At 45.1% G+C, this 17,986-nt stretch overlaps 1 protein-coding gene across 2 annotated transcripts in view; it reads left to right on the top strand.

Annotated features, from left to right (window-relative positions):
* PLPPR2 (phospholipid phosphatase related 2) overlaps nucleotides 1-17,708 on the top strand; it is a 37,257-nt gene extending 19,549 nt beyond the window's left edge. The window contains exons 6-8 of one of the 2 annotated variants that reach the window (XM_075346579.1): nucleotides 313-489; nucleotides 3,850-3,981; nucleotides 14,843-17,708. In XM_075346579.1, coding sequence (XP_075202694.1) covers nucleotides 313-489; nucleotides 3,850-3,981; nucleotides 14,843-15,037 — 504 coding nt within the window. In that variant the 3' untranslated portion in view covers nucleotides 15,038-17,708. Of the gene's footprint in view, nucleotides 1-312; nucleotides 490-3,849; nucleotides 3,982-14,798 lie in introns of both variants that reach the window. The other variant, XM_075346580.1, reaches the window with a different exon arrangement.
* The last annotated feature ends 278 nt before the right edge of the window (nucleotides 17,709-17,986 follow it).

Here is a 17,986-nt window from a genome sequence, read left to right as displayed (position 1 = left end):
AGATGTCCATTAAGTCATCCTTCATCTAGAGGTAAGTCCAGATATAAATATATCGAAAAGAGTAAAAATTTGGTGCCAAGTTTGCGTAATGTTAATCTAAACCTATAGATATGGACTAGTTGTGTTTCGTTATACAATTGACGAAGAGATTTGACTTATGCCAGCACCGAGAGTCTGGAAATTTCAGTGTCAGGGGAGGAAGTAAATTGTAAAGAAGGGGCAGCACAAGAGAAGTCTCCCATAATCGTATGTAGAGTATACAGAGTAGGGCGAGATACAGGAATCTCAATGGTCATTTGTTGATGCCCGCAGATGTACGTCACCCTCGTGCTGAAAGTGAAGGGCTCCCGGCTGGTAAAGCCCTCCCTGTGCCTGGCACTGCTGTCTCCGTCCTGGCTGCTCTGTTTGCTGCGAGTGGCTGAATACCGGAACCACTGGAGAGATGTTCTTGCTGGAACTATAACTGGAGCGGCCATCGCTGTTTTCCTGGTAAGAATTTGCAAATGGCCCAGACCAAAAAGCAATAGTCATGGGTCACATAAATGTCGCGGGCGGAGGAGGGGACGCTGCGCTCTCCCACTGCTCGGGTCTGGCTGCTGCTGCTGCTGCTGCTGCTCGGTGGTGGCTCGAGCGGCGGGCCGGATCCCGGGGACTTGAGCGGCGCTCCTCGCCCGTGAGTGAAAAGGGGATTTTGATTGTGGGGGTTTTGATTATTGTCCGTGACGCCACCCACGGTTGTGGTGAGATTGGTGACACCACCGCTGCTCTGGACGGGGATCCCGGGAGCGGTGACAGGGAGCAGCTTTGTTGTTAGTTCTCCCCTCCGTGGGTAGGGAGACTCTACCGGAGACTCTGTGTTCATCATTGGCTGAGTGAGTACCACCGTGCCGTGCGGCACAGCGCTGCCCCCGCGACCCTGCACCTCACCAGGCCCCGTAGCCCGCCTGCCATCCATCCCTACCCCATCACTGGGCCCCGGGACAACCAACCCCCTACCCACGGAGGGGAGAACTAACATCCAGGCTGCTCCCTGTCATCGCTCCCGGGATCCCCGTCCAGAGCAGCGGTGGTGTCACCAATCTCACCACAACCGTGGGTGGCGTCACGGACAATATCAAATCCCCACAATCAATTCCCCCCTTTTCACTCACGAGCGAGGAACGCCGCTCGAGTCCCCGGTGGTGGCTCGAGCGGTGGGCCGGATCCCGGAAGCATTTAATGTCTCCACATGTTTGTGTGGGTTTCTGGGTTACTCCTACACTCCAAAGACATACTGAATTTAGATTGTGAGCACCAATGGGGACAGCGATGTAAAGCACTGCAGAATATGTTTATAGTATATAAGTAATACATAATAAATAAAATAAATTACCGTATATGTAGCAAATAAATAAAACTGCACAATACATTTTGCAATTCAGCTTCTGTCCCTGCGTTATTCCTGAGATGAACATTCAGGCACAATTTCTATTGTCTTTCTACATGATGTGAGTGTTACTAGAGCAGTAACATGATGCCATATGCGTCTTCCAGGGGTGCAGCACGAGTAACCCTCTAGTCCAGTCTTACCTATTTTTTTACCTTATTTGTCTTGGCAAATATTATCTGTGTGTCATGATTCTGATTAGCGGTGCGCTGCTCTCCTGCAGAGCCTGTACTGGGCCTCATATTTTCTTCCAGTGAATTTGTTCTTAGCGGTCTAAAGGGTACTTTACACGCTGCGATATCGGTATCGATATCGCTAGCGAGCGTACCCGCCCCCATCGGTTGTGCAACACGGGCAAATCGCTGCCCGACAACCTCGCTTACACCCGTCACACGGACTTACCTTCGCTGTGACGTCGCTCTGGCCGGCACAGAGGGGGCGGTTCGTGCGACGTTACACAGCAGGCGTCCAATAGAAGCGAAGGGGCGGAGAATGGCGGGACGTAACATCCGCCCACCTCCTTCCTTCCGCATTGCCGGTGGACGCAGGTAAGGAGATGTTCGTCGTTCCTGCGGTGTCACACATGTGGCAGCAACGATATTAAGGAAAGGAGCGACGTGTAAACGATCACCGATTTTGAACGATTTTGCGATTGTTGATCGTCGCTCCTTGGTGTCACACACTGCGATGACGCTACCGGCGCCGGATGTGCGTCACTAATGACATAACCCCAACGATATATCGGTAGCGATGTCGCAGCGTGTAAAGCACCCTTAAGTCCTGTTTGGTATGGGAGGGGGTCTGTTCTTTGTAGCCTCGTTCTGGGGTCTGGCTTGCTTTATCTGGGAGCCAGTCCACCGGGAACACCGCCAGTGATAGTTCCTGTTTTGCATTGCATATCTCTGGTTCCCGTAAGTGTCTCATCTGATCTTGCCCCGCTTCCTAGTTCCTCGTACCCCATCCTGTCTCCTCCCCTACTCCGTCTTGACTCCCAGCTGCTCTGACCTTCGACTTGCTCCTGATTCCCGGCTCTGCACTCTCCCATGTGCCTGACTTGCCCTCTTGGTTACCGACCTCGGCTTGTTTTCTGACCCCGGCTCCGCTCTCTTCCCGGTACTTTACGTGACTTTCTGGTTTACTGACTCTCGGCTCGCACACTGACTTCAGCTTCTCTCTCTCCCTCTCTTACTGACGTGATCTCCCGATTTCTTACCCCTGGCTTGTTCAACTTCCCCACAGATCTCCTCTACTAGGGTATCTAGCGACTCCTAGTGGTCTTGCATCTCATTACACCTGGGTGCTCGGCATCACACTGTGGTTGATAAAGGGTCAAACTAAGGTTCTACTGAATTCCAAAATGTTGAATGATTGCAAAAGGTTTAGATACTATCGGACTGTTCTGATGCCAAATTTCATCTGGCAGGTATCTCATTTACTGGGTATTAACTAAAATAATGGACAGCGCAAATAGGGTCTTATCTGGTTAAAAGGTGAGGTACAGACTGAAAAAGCACTCTCCTGGCAGGGTTGTGAAAGGCACAACCCCTCTGTAACCTGCCGCAGTACCCATGTGGAAATTCTTAAGATAGATTAAAAAAGGGTATAAAACCGCACTGCCGCCAGATGAATTAATGTTGAATTTATTTGTTACAGGTCGACGCGTTTCTGGCAGCATTGTCCCCTTCATCAGGGCCAAAGCCATATGTTGTATTTCTTTTGTCCTGATGAAGGGGATGTAGCTCTCAGAAACGTGTCGACCTGTAACAAATAAACCCAACATGAATTCATCTGGTGGCAGCGCAGTTTTATACCCTTTTATTTTATCTATCTTAAGAATTTACTGGGTATTATAATAGGATAAAATCTACCTACACTCCAAAATTAAATTCACGCGTTCTCATCCTTAGGACCACTGTTAGAGCTGAACCTTCTCATCATGTTTGGTTTGGACATTATCCATGATGGGCTAGGGTGGTGCCGGGTTGTTAATATCCAATATCCCTGGTAGCCTTGGGTCTTTTAGGGCTTACGACTAGTGTTGAGCGGACCCGAAGTGTAAAAGTCCAGATCCGTGCGGTTTCAGTGTCCGATCCGGGACCGACCTGGACCCGGGAATCATCCGGCTGCACGATCCGGGTTCGGGTTTTTTTTTCTCACTCACTCACTCACTCTCACTCTCACTCTCACTCTCTCTCTCTCTCTCGTCCCGGATCCGCTCCCCATTGACTTACATTGGCCCGGATCGGATCTGGACTTCTGTGACAACCTGCGACGGATCCGCCGGACCAGGATTATTAGCAATCTGCTCAACTCTACTTACGACATATTGTTCATACTGGTTTGTGGTGGTGAAATGATTGATAGAAAAGGACTACAAAAAGGACAAAAATACAAAAATGTATATTCAACTTTTCTAATTTCAGGTGACCTGTGTCCTGAATAACTTTGGGAGTTCCTCGCCAGAAGAGGGAGACTTGATTCAAAAAGAGCAGGAAGGGGTATTTGAGGCTGAAATCCCTCTACAAACTGCTTGTGAAAAGTTAAGTGTAGCAAAGGTAAGGGTGAAATCTGTCTATAACGTGTGAATAACATGGGTAACTACCTAGATGGGATCCAGGTGTGTCATTTTGTGGTGTTTAAATGATACCCAGCCAATCAGATGACAGTTTACGGTGGTGGTGTTATGGCCTCCTGGATTCTTCAACAATTTCAGATCTAACGCCCAGGAAAGGCTGGAGGCTGCGCCAAGTGCAGCAGCAGGTAGCATCTCACAGGCAATGTGCAATCTCCAGGACACTACAACGAGGGGCAAAAATGTTTGGTTGGCAACTGCCATACAACATGTCCAAAAAACAGCAAGCAGGCAGAAGGAGATTGTCACAGGAGTGATGGGGAACCTAGACTGGACCTCAGACTAGGGACCCTGCTCTGTCCCTTATCCCAGAGGTACACTTTATGGTGGTGAGGTCTGGACCGCCAGTGTAACCCTAACTCCTGTCCATACCTGGTCTAACACCCCCTGTCCTCTACTCCTGGGGAGGGTTAGGACCAAAGTAACAAACCCCACAAATAACGCAGACAGAGAAGAACACAAACACATACACACTGCAATCAGACACAAGGGAGAGACAGTACGTGCAGAGGAAAGACTCTATGCTGCGCCATGTGCAGCAGCATACAGCATGTCACAGGCAATATGCAATCTCCAGCTCACTACAAGGGGAAATAATGATTGGTTGGCAACTGCCATACAACATGTCCAAAAAACAACAAGCATGCAGAAGGAGATTGTCGCGGGAGTGATGGAGTGATGAGTAACTGAAGCAGAGGCACCTAGACTGGCCCTCAGACTAGGGACACGTCGCTGTCCCTTATCCCAGAGGTACGCCTTATAGTGGCGAGATCTGGACCGCAAGCGTGACCCAAAATCCTGTGTGAACCCTGGTCTAACAATCCCTCTCTCCCATCCCTGGGGAGGGTTGAGACCGAAGTAACAAACCCCACAAATTACGCGGACAGGGGAGAACCCAAACACATACACACTGCAATCAGACACAGTGGCGAGACAATAGTGCACAGGAAAAGATAAGATACAGGGAGGAAATAAACTAACAACAGAGATATTTCCACACCACACAAGATATCATACAACTGATCTCCAGAAACTGGATCACAAGTCACAGACTGGAATCGCTGAAGCTATAATCAGCGATCAGGAACCGGATCCAGCTCCTTATAAAGGGTGGATGCGACTGTGAGTTGTCATTAGCAACCTGAGCTCCTAGCAGCAGTTCACAGGCCAGCAGGGATTAACTCCTGCTGGACTGAGGAACATTGAACATGAAACAGTAGATGCCCGGTTCTGGCTCAACAACTAAGTGACATCAGGTTGCTTGTCAGACTGCAGTCTAAACAGAGTCCAACGCCGCCATGAAACCTAGCAAGTGCAGAGCAGAACATCGCATGACAAAGATTCAGTGACAACTGCAGAATACACAGGGTATACAGATTTCTGTTGTGGACTAAAGTTATCAACAAGCCAAACATATTTTATTTAAAATGTACTACCTATAATGAAAGAAGAATAGTTCTCAAAACAATAAAAATCACTTTTTTTATGCAGAAAGGTATAAAAAGCAGTATAAAAACATACACACTATCATACACAAAAAACAACCAGGTGGGCTAAAATCATCCCGTGAGCTGGTATCACTAACAATACAAAAGATAGAGTTAATTCAGGTGTTAAAGTGTCTAAAGTGTCCAACAATGTGCGATATAGGAAGTACCTGCCTCCTTAAATAAGGATAAACGGACATAAGAACCATGTGATTTGCCAGTTACGTAGGAGTCAGATACTGTAAAAGAAGAAAAAAATAAAACAACACATATTGAGAATAAAGAGCAATATATGCAGACTATAGAAAGAAAAAAATACATCTGTGGGCTACGCGTTTCACAACATGCTCAGAAGTATCCCCTGATGAAACATAGCGAAACGTACACCAGATGTGGTTCTCCAGGTGAGGCATCATTAATTCAATTGGTTATTTACTAAATATCTAATGGTAATAATACTGGAAATGTTCTAAATATCTATGGGTAATAATGCTATCTTACCTGAAGAACTGCACCCGACGCATGTTTTACAATATGCTTTGTCAGGGGATATTTCTAAGCATATTGTGAAACTCGCATTTAGTGTGGTTACCCAGCTTAAGGCATCATTATTACACTGGGTATTTAATCTATATCTTTAACTCTTCTCATAGACCACATATAATGTTGTTTTTTTCTACAGTCTGTATATACATACATGGACAAAATTGTTTAGGTAAGAAAAACCTACAATGGTCACTGAAGTAACTTTATAGTGATAAAAAGTAATTTTCAATTTTAATTCACCGAATATCAGCTAATGAAAATCAGACATTGCTTCTGAATTTTGGTTCAACAGAAACCCCACCCCCCAAAAAAAACCCAACAACTAACTAATAAAGATTGGGTGGTCAAAAATGATGTTACAAATAGGAAAGATAGAAAATAATTTGACCATGTTAAACTAAGGGATATCCTGGAATTATTATCACAGGTGTCTACAAACTTGTAATTGGTGATGAGCGGACCCGAACTGTAAAGGTCCAGATCTGCGCGGTTTCAAAGGGATTCTGGGTGTTTGATCCGGATCCGGCACTTGAGAGATTAAAAAAAAACAAAAAAAAGTCAAATAAAGGAAAAATAAAGAAAATAGGAATGAAACAAGCGCTTTACACTTAACTGAGGCTCCGCATTGGCAGCACACAGCTTCCAGGTCATGCATTCACTTTCTCATAGACGCCTGCCATTACTAATCTAGGACTTAGTGGCAGCTGTGGGCTGCCATTAATCCCCTCATTACCATCCGGCTGGGGGCTGCAACCTGTAGCCATGGGGGCTTTATCTGTGCTGGGTATCATAATATGGGGGAACCCTACACCAATTGTTTTATCTACTTTCATAATATGATACAGACCCACATACAGCGCCTGTGATTGGTTGCAGTCGGACGCTGTCACACAGTCTGGGGGCACGTCTGACTGCAACCAATCACAGAAGCCAGGACTGCCGGTGGGTGGGGAAAGCAGGGAAAGCAGTGAATATGCGATGGGCCTAATGCGCGGCATCGGAAGTGAATGCGTGATCTGGAAGCAATGTGCCGCCATGACGGATCCTCGGTAAGTACAGCACGTGCTCCTTCCCCCCTATCCCTTCTACAAACATTTTAAATCTCCGGATTCTGGTCCCCATAGACTTATACGGGGACCGGATTCCAGGACGGAACTGAATTTTAAAAAAAGATAGCAGGGACCTGCCAGTGCTGGTTATCTGCGACTCCGTGCATCTCTACTAATCAGTAATCTGTAACCAGTCAGCCTGCCTATTTGAAGGGTGAAATATAGTCACTGTGCTGTTTGGTATCGTTCTCTGTACCACACTGAACATGGAGCAAAGAAACCAAGGAAAGGGTTCTCTCAGGAGATTAGAAAGAAAAGTACTGTATAGACAAAATTCTTTAAGGCCTGCAACACACATCCGTTTAAAACGTGCGTGTTTGGTCCGTTTCCGTACATACCGGAAATACGACCAAACGTGCACATATGTTTTTTTATGTTTAAAGGCACACGTGCGTGTTATTTGATCTTCCGTGTGTTCGTGTGCGTCCCACGTTTTTTGCTCCATTTGGCACGGAAGCATGTTCGTTTTTGGGACAGAGCACGCACACACGGACATAATGTTAGCCTATGGGAGTCCAAATTAAACGTTCCTTGCACGGATGTGTGGTTATGTTGTCCGTGAGAAATGTCCGTGTGTGATGCAAAATGTCGTTACTACATGTCGGAAGACAGAGTAGCGGGATGAGAATGAACTCGGGTGAACTTCACCCGACTTCATTGTCATGCCGCGGCTCTGTCTGTGTGCCGTGTACTGATTAGCGGTCACCTGTGAAGGATTCACCGGTGACCGCTAATCCCCCGAGTGACTGAAGTGTCCCCCCCTCTCTCATACTCACTGATCCCCGATCACCGGCGCTGCACGGCGTTCACACTGCTCCGGCGGCTTTTTCTAATTTGAAAAAGCCGGCCGCTCATTAAGCAATCTCGTATTCCCTGCTTTCTCCGCCCAACGGCGCCTATGATTGGTTGCAGTGAGACACGCCCCCACGCTGAGTGACAGGTGTCTCACTGCACCCAATCACAGCAGTCGGTGGGCGTGTCACTATGGAGTATAGAAATAAATAAATAAATAATTAAAAAAAAACAGCGTGCGGTTCCCCCCAATTTTAATACCAGCCAGATAAAGCCATACGGCTGAAGGCTGGTATTCTCAGGATGGGGAGCTCCACGTTATGGGGAGCCCCCCAGCCTAACAATATCAGTCAGCAGCCGCCCAGAATGGCCGCATACATTAGATGCGACTGTTCTGGGACAGTACCCGGTTCTTCCCGATTTGCCCTGGTGCGTTGGCAAATCGGGGTAATAAGGAGTTAATGGCAGCCCATAGCTACCACTAAATCCTAGATTAATCATGTCAGGCGTCTATGAGACACCTTCCATGATTAATCAGTAAGTTACAGTAAATAAACACACACACACCTTAAAAATCCTTTATTAGAAATAAAAAACACAAACACATTCCCTGGTTCACCAATTTAATCAGCCCCAAAAAGCCCTCCATGTCCGGCGTAGTCCAGGATGGTCCAGCGTCGCTTCCAGCTCTGCTGCATGAAGGTGACCGGAGCAGCAGAAGACACCGCCGCTCCGGTCAGCTCCACGCAGCAACTGAGGTGAGAAGCGCGATCAGCTGAGCTGTCACTGAGGTTACCCGCTGTCACTGGATCCAGCGGTGGCCGCGAGTAACCTCAGTGACAGCTCAGCTGATCACGCGGCTCTCTTCATTTACTGCGTGGAGCTGACAGGAGCGGCGGTGTGTGCTGCTGCTCCGGTCACCTTCATGCAGCAGAGCTTGAAGCGACGCTGGACCATCGTGGATTCCGCCGGACATGGAGGGCTTTTTGGGGCTGATTATATTGGTGAACCAGGGAATGTGTTTGTGTTTTTTATTTCTAATAAAGGATTTTTCGGGTGTGTGTGTTTATTTACTGTCACTTACAGATTAATCATGGAAGGTATCTCGGGGAGACTCCTGACATGATTAATCTAGGATTAGCTATGGGCTGCCATTAACTCCTTATTACCCTGATTTGCCAACGCACCAGGGCAAATCGGGAAGAGCCGGGTACTGTCCCAGAACAGTCGCATCTAATGTATGCGGCCATTCTGGGCGGCTGCTGACTGATATTGTTAGGATGGGGGGCTCCCCATAACGTGGGGCTCCCCATCCTGAGAATACCAGCCTTCAGCCGTATGGCTTTATCTGGCTGGTATTAAAATTGGGGGGACCGCACGCCGGTTTTTTAATTATTTATTTATTTATTTTACTGCACAGTATAGACACGCCCACCGGCTGCTGTGATTGGGTGCAGTGAGACAGCTGTCACTCAGCGTGTGGGCGTGTCTCACTGCAACCAATCATATTTGCTGGTGGGCGGGGAAAGCAGGGAATACGAGATTGATTAATGAGCGGCCGGCTTTTTCAAAAGAGGAAAAGCCGCCGGAGTATAGAGAACAGCCGTGCAGCGCCGTGCTGGTGATCGGGGAACGGTGAGTATGCAAGAGGGGTACTCCATTCAGTCACTCTGGTGATTAGCGGTCACCGGTGAGTCCTTCACAGGTGACCGCTAATCAGGACGCGACACAGACAGAGCCGCGGTATGAGGATGAAGTCGGGTGAAGTTCACCCGAGTTCATTCTCAGCGCGCGACTCTGTCTGCTGTCAGCCGGCATGTATCAACGACATTTAACATCACACACGGACATTTCACACGGACAACACACACACACGTCAGTTAAGTTTCACATGCACACACGGCCATTCCACACGCACACGTGGTTACCATACGCCGGACACACAGCCACCACACGTGCGTTATTTACGGACAAAAAAACGGATTACGGACATGAAAAACGGCCCGTATTACACGTGAGTGGTTATCAAGGACGTGTGTTTTAGGCCTAAGATAAAGGCTACAGGACCATCTCCAAAAAGGGTGGTATTCCTGTTACTACAGTTTCACATATTGCTCAGACGTTTGAGGTCTGTGGGGCTGTAGTCAACCTCCCTGGACTGAATCACAAGAGGAAAATTGCTGACAAATAGAAGAGAAAGATAATACGAATGGTAACCAAAGAGCACAAAAAAAACTTTACAAAGCAATTAAAAGTGAACTCCAAGGTCAAGATATATCTGCATAAAATCGCACCATCCGTCAATGTCTTGGCCAAAGTGGACTTCATGGAAGACAACTGTGGAGACAACCAATGTTGAAAGCAAATCATAAAGAAAGCAAGACTGGAATTTGACAAAATGCAGATTGACAAGCCACAAAGCTTCTGTGAGAATGGTCTTTGGATATACAGTGTGTCTACCCATATCCTGTCCACCGCCATTAACTTGAGAACGGCGGCAGCTATAGGTATAGAAGTGGTGTCTAGGTATAGTAAAGTAGCCATGCGCTACCCAATGAAGCCACCTATAGCGCCACCTGGTGGAAAACAACGGAACGAGATAGAGAAGAAAAGTGAATTACAAAGTTTTAGGACATCATCAATTCAATACGAGTCGACACCTTGCATACAGAAATGCAATGATTAGAACGTGTAAAACTCACAAGGCTGCGGACGTGAAGCGATACCTCATGGAGACCTTCCTACAAGTCATTGGGTATGGTGTGTGTGTGGAGTGGCCTCCGCTCACCTGACCTGACCCCATTGGACTTCTTTCTGTGAGGTCACATTAAACAGCAGGTGTATGCGACCCCTCCACCAACATTGCAGGACCTACGACCACGTATCACAGATGCTTGTGCAAACGTGTCACCTACCATATTGCCCAACGTGCAGCAAGATACAGTATGCTGGGCAGAGGCCAGATGTGCATTGCAGCCGACGGGGGCCACTGTGAGCATCAAAGTTAAATGAGCGCCATATGCGTGACCAGTATTCAATGTTTGGTGGGGTCATGGGTTCCATATCATAGCATTTCTGTATGCAAGGTGTCAATTTGTATTGAATTGATGATGCCCTACAATTTTTTAATTCACTTTTTTTTCTCTATCTCGTTCCGTTTTCGAGATAAAAATGCTAACTCCGTTGTTTTCCACCAGGTGGCGCTATAGTTGGCTTGATTGGGTAGCGCATGGCTACTTTACTATACCTAGACACCACTTCTATGCCTATAGCTGCCGCTGTTCTCAAGTTAATGGCGGTGGACAGGATATGGGTGGACACACTGTATAAGACAAAACTGGAGCTTTTTGGCAAATTCACATGAGCTCTATGTTCACAGATGCAAAAATCAAGGTTAAAAAGAAAAGAACATTGAACCTACTGTGAAACATGGAGGAGGGGCTGATTTTTTTTTGATGATTTTTTTTTTAAAGCGAGTGCGGCTTTTTCCTCTTTTTGTCTCACCTTTGGATCTGCCTGTTCTCACCAGCGAGCACCGCTGAAGCTCCAGCAACAGTCAGGAGTTTTCATCTGTAGCATTGGACCAGATAATCAAGTGGTGCGTGTCTGCATCTACAGTATGCTTCTGTTGTTCTTCACATGCGGAAGAGCTGAAATCTTCAGTCTTTAGAAGGCGCCTTCCCACCTGAGACACAAGGAGCCATCTGCTCCAAAGGAGTAGGCCAAAATTCCTGTGGAAGGTGCAGAAGTCAAATTGAGAGTCACAGACATCGTTTATTCTCAGTGATTGCTGCAAAACGTCGTGCGCAAAATATTAAATTAAGGAAACCATCATTTGTGTCCAGGCCAATTTCATTATTTTTTATTTTTCTGTTGAATGAAAAATCACAAGTGTGGAGACACGAGGGTCAGTGGGTGCTCTCGTCCGCTCGCCTGGCTGTCTTCAAAAAGACCTCACGGACCGGGGCTCATCCCACTGAACACCCGCACTCCTTTCCCATGCACAGAACACTACTCAGGCAACACAGGGTGAGGGAACCATACATTGGTAAGACTTCATTGGTTCACCAACAAGCAAAAACATATCGTACATTCCCAGGCAGAACACAAGATGGTGCTATCGACAGAGTCTTACCCTTCTGCTGGCTCACCAGGGTTAGAATCTTCATGACTTTTTGGGATTCCAGGGCCACTATCCCAACCAACAGCAGCCCGCTTTTGTCAGGCACCCACTGATAGGTGATTGCGGCAAGCCTAGGAAGCTGACCGAGCACAGTAAGATATGTAGCCACATGACCGAATTGTCCCAACCTGGGTTCTCCAAGTGAATTTGTTGGCTCAGCATTGAGGAGTTAAGCAGTTCTGTATTCCTCCAGCTGGAACCGTGGATCCTATGCTGAAGTCCTGTAGAATATGAATGAACCTTGAAGCAGAAATCTTGAGATTTCATTGTACCCTGCACAGATACAAGACACCCTGTGCCAGATGCAGAAAAGCAGCCCCAAAACATAACTGAACCTCCTCCATGTTTCACAGTAGGTACAATGTTCTTTTTTTTTTTTTAATCTTCATTTTTGCATCTGTGAACATAGAGCTGATGTGACTTTGCCACAAAGCTCCAGTTTTTGTCTTATATATCTGTCAGGACCGGGAGGACTGATGGGCCCAGGAGGTGGATCCACTGGACCGAGTATCCCACCGGGGGGCAGGGTACACGGCAGCCGGAGCACTGGCGTGGCCGGGACAGGTATAACCAGGTCAGCAGAGTCACAAAGTTCTTCAGGACGGTAAGGAAAACAGGCACAGGTACCAGGGAGCAAAGACAAGAAGTCTACAGGACACGGCACCAGGGGGCCTGAGCACCTAGCACAAAAGACAAAGCTTCTAGACACGTTGATCAGGCAACGCCCCTATGGCAAGGCCAGTCTTATATATCCAGCACAGCCGTATGTCACATCCTGCTTCAGGTGTGCTGGGTCCATAAAACCAGGAGAGTGGGCGCGGCCTGGTCCTATACAGAGGCATGAGGCTAATACTCAGAGTCAGACTCATGAGACCAGGAGCAGGACACAGGAGAGCACGAGCGGGAGCGGCGGCCATGACCGGTGGACACGTGGAGTGGATCAGTGGGTAAGGAGCAGTGCAATGACGGTGAGGCCGGATCAGTGGGTACGGAGCGGTGGTGCGATGCAGGTGCGACTGGATCAGTGGGTACAGAGCGGTGGTGCAATGCAGGTACGACTGGATCAGTGGGTATGGAGCGGTGGTGCGATGCAGGAACCGGCTCAGTGGGTAAGGAGGGCTGCTGGGACACCGGGAGCGTGACAATATCCAAAGACCATTCTCACAGAAGCTTTGTGGCTTTTTAATATGCATTTTGTCAAATTCCAGTCTTGTTTTCTTTGTGATCCTCCAGCTGAAACCATGGATCCTAGGTTGAAGTCCTGTATAATGAATGTGGTGACAGGAGCAAGGGCCTATTTATAGTGTCTTACAGGAGTGGTGGGAAATGGCTGTTCTCTCATTGGTCGCTAGTTCAATCCGACTGCATAATAATTGATGGGGTCAAAGGGGCTGAGATAATCCACATTTAACAGACAATATGGCTCCAGTCAGTGTGACATAAAACAATGGCTAACTTCTCTTGAGTCACCAAAGAAAGGAACAATATGTGTGGCCTAATTAAGAACAGTTCACCCCCCCTATAATTGGCCAGATTTTCCAAGTGATCCTCCAGCTGGAACCGTGGATCCTATGCTGAAGTTCTGTATCATATGAATGAACCTTGAAGCAGTTCTGTGATCCTCCAGCTGGAACCGTGGATCCTAGGTTGAAGTCCTGTATAATGAATCTGGTGACAGGAGCAATGTCCTGTTTATAGTATATCTTACAGGATTGGTATGCAAATCAAAAAAGGTCCGTGGAGCCTCTGTTAGGAGTCTCGACACAGAAAATAGCCAGACATCCCTCCGGAAAGGACCTAGCCAAGGAGTGGCTCTTTTTAAGGAGCCCACCATAACCACCATATTAAGTGGCCCTTTTAGTCAATTTTTTGATAACATACTTCCCAGGGGGAAATGTACCTAGGATTTCATTGTATTGAGCGCCTTTGCTGGCTGCTGGCAGTGTTTTCTCTGGCTGGTCTCCCCGAGATCAGTGATTGTTTAGTCTTACAGGATTGGTGGGAGATGGCTGTTCTCTCATTGATCGCTAGTTCAATCCAACTGCATAATAATTGATGTGGTCAAAGGGGCTGAGATAATTCACATTTAACAGCCAATAGGGCTCCGGTCAGTCTGACATGAAACAATGGCTAACTTCTCTTTTGTCACCAAACAAAGGAACAATATGTCTGGCCTAATTAAGAACAGTTCACCCCCCCCATACAAGTGGCCAGATGCTGAGTCATCATCACAACAAGCAAAGTCTGATTCTCATTAGTTGACATTCAGTAAATTTAAACTGGAAATTACTTTTGTCAGGTTCAGGTTATTTCAATGACCATTGTGAGTTTTTATGACAATTTTCTCCCTGTGTATATCTATAGTCTGTATATATTGCTCTGTTTTCTATTAGATAGATACCTACAAGACCCAGAGAGGACATCAGACATCTTCACTACATAGATTACATGGCTTTTACTGATTCCCTGATTGGGTCTTGGGTAAATTGCACTTATTAAAGGTACCCAACAAACATGGCTGGCCTTGTGGAGCGCTTGTGATTGGTTCATATAATCTGCCGGTTAATGCTACCAAATGGTAGAAGCCGCCATGACGGTTGTATGATTTTTATATATCTTCTAGAGTACAAGCGACTGTGACATCATCCCTCAATCTCATCCTAATAGGATCTTGGAAGTTCACCCACCGATGTCACCCGACCCTCCTCCGTGTCTTGTGCCTGTAACTCCCGATGTTCTGATCCCCTCAAACTGTATTTCCAGTCAAGTATAAGTCCTGCGGCCTACACAGCGAGGAAGTGGGGACAAGCCCTCCCCCAAAAACACCACTGTTACCAAGAGCTGGAGGAAGCCGAATGGTGAGCGGCAGCCAAAGCCCCCCCGTGACCCACGCCTGCTCAGTCCTGACTTGTAATATAGTACGGCTGATGTTTTTGTAGTTTTGTAAATCCAGGGCGACCTATTATTTGTATATATGTAGCATCCATGGGGAAATTTACTAAGTGATGCTTATCAACCAGCAAGAGTGCTATTTACCCATTCACCTCCATTTTTCTGTCTATAGGGGGCAGTAGTATAGTACGTTTTTTCCCATAGGGGCAGTATTATCTCAGTTACATTCTTGTACATACAAGACAGTATTTTTAGTAGTTCTATTCTTTTCCATAGGGGGCAGTGTTATAGCAATTATTTCTTTACACATAGGGGCAGTATTATAGTAGTTATTTCCTTATACATAGGGGCAGTATTATAGTAGTTATTTCCTTATACACGGGGACCAGTATTATAGTTTTATTCTTGTACATAAGGGAGATATTATAGCAGTTTTATTCTTGTACAGGGGGCAGTATTTTAGTAATTTTGCTCTCTATAAGGACAGTATTATATTTGTTTCATTATTTTACATAGGGAGCAGCATTATAGTAGTAGTTACATTCTTGCACAAACTGGCAGTATAATAGTAGTTATTTTCCTTTCAATGGGGAGCAGCATTACAGTAGTTACACAGACACAACTCAATAAATTAGAATATCATCAAAAAGATCATTTATTTCAGTAATTCAATACAAAAAGGGAAACGCATATATTACATAGAGTCATTACACACAGAGGCATCTATTCCTATATATTATACTCATTACACACAGAGGGATCTATTCCTATATATTCTATAGAGTCATTACACACAGAGGGATCTATGAGGGATCTATTCCTATATATTGAGTCATTATACACAGAGGGATCTATTCCTATATATTATATAGAGTCATAACACACAGAGGGATCTATTCCTATATATAAAGTAATTACACAGAGGGATCTATTTCTATATATTATATAGAGTCATTACACACAGAGGGATCTATTTCTATATATTATATAGAGTCATTACACACAGAGGGATCTATTCCTATATATTATATAGTCATTACACACAGAGGGATCTATTCCTATATATTATATAGAGTCATTACACACAGAGGGATCTATTTCTATATATTATATAGAGTCATTACACAGAGAGTGATCTATTTCTATATATTATATAGGAATCTACATCAACATTAACAGAAATAAACACGTGAAATAGATCCCTCTGTGTATAATGACTCTACATAATATATAGAAATAAATAAATAAATCGCTTTGTGTGTAATGACTATATATAATATATAGGAATAGATCACTCTGTGTGTAATGACTCTATATAATATATAGGAATAGATCCCTCTGTGTGTAATGACTCTATATAATATATAGGAATAGATCACTCTGTGTGTAATGACTCTATATAATATATAGGAATAGATCCCTCTGTGTGTAATGACTCTATATAATATATAGGAATAGATCCCTCTGTGTGTAATGACTTTATATAATATATAGAAATAGATCCCTCTGTGTGTAATGACTCTATATAATATATAGGAATAGATCCCTCTGTGTGTAATGACTGTATATAATATATAGGAATAGATCCCTCTGTGTGTAATGACTCTATATAATATATAGAAATAGATCCCTCTGTGTGTAATGACTGTATATAATATATAGGAATAGATCCCTCTGTGTGTAATGACTCTATATATAATATATAGAAATAGATCCCTCTGTGTGTAATGACTGTATATAATATATAGGAATCGATCCCTCTGTGTGTAATGACTCTACAGTATATAATATATGAGTTTCCCTTTTTGTATTGAATTACTGAAATAAATTAAACTTTTTGATGATATTCTAATTTATTGAGATGCACTTGAATACAGTTGCATCTCAATAAATTAGAATATCATCAAAAAGTTAATTTATTTCAGTAATTCATAGTACGTAGAGGCCGTATTATATCAGATATTTATATCAGATATAGTATTTTCTATAGGGAGTAGCATTTTATTATTTAATTCTTTTCTATTAGGGCAGTATAATAGTAGTTGTATTCTTGTACATATGTGGCAGTATTATATTATTTAATACTGCTAAACAGTATTAATCTAACTAGCCGGACTTGCAAAGTGACAACTTAATTTGTGAGACAGAAATGTGCTCTGAACAGTTGTCAGTTCCCTTCCAACACCCACTCCACTCAATATCTCATAGCAAGCACCTGTCACAATAAGTGGAATATAAGATGTTCACTCCATCCTGAGGTGAGGGAGTTTGTTCGACATAAACAATATGTAGCACAACCTAATGTTTTCAACATGTACGTTTTCACTTATTTTGCTCTGCCTGCTGTTTATAGATCATATTTTATGTGTTGGAGCCTTTAGATGAGAAACTTCAGCTGAAAAAGTGACCGGTTATTTCATCTGTGACCGGTTATTGCATCTGTGACCGGTTATTGCATCTGTGACCGGTTATTGCATCTGTGACCGGTTATTGCATCTGTGACCGGTTATTTCATCTGTGACCGGTTATTTCATCTGTGACCGGTTATTTCATCTGTGACCGGTTATTGCATCTGTGACCGGTTATTGCATCTGTGACCGGTTATTGCATCTGTGACCGGTTATTGCATCTGTGACCGGTTATTTCATCTGTGACCGGTTATTGCATCTGTGACCGGTTATTGCATCTGTGACCGGTTATTGCATCTGTGACCGGTTATTTCATCTGTGACCGGTTATTGCATCTGTGACCGGTTATTGCATCTGTGACCGGTTATTGCATCTGTGACCGGTTATTGCATCTGTGACCGGTTATTGCATCTGTAACCGGTTATTGCATCTGTGACCGGTTATTGCATCTGTGACCGGTTATTGTATCTGTAACCGGTTATTACATCTTTGACCGGTTATTGCATCTGTG

This window comes from Anomaloglossus baeobatrachus, chromosome 4 (assembly GCF_048569485.1).
Source record: "Anomaloglossus baeobatrachus isolate aAnoBae1 chromosome 4, aAnoBae1.hap1, whole genome shotgun sequence".
In the NCBI taxonomy this organism is placed as follows: domain Eukaryota; kingdom Metazoa; phylum Chordata; class Amphibia; order Anura; family Aromobatidae; genus Anomaloglossus; species Anomaloglossus baeobatrachus.
This window is presented reverse-complemented; position numbering and strand designations above follow the sequence as displayed.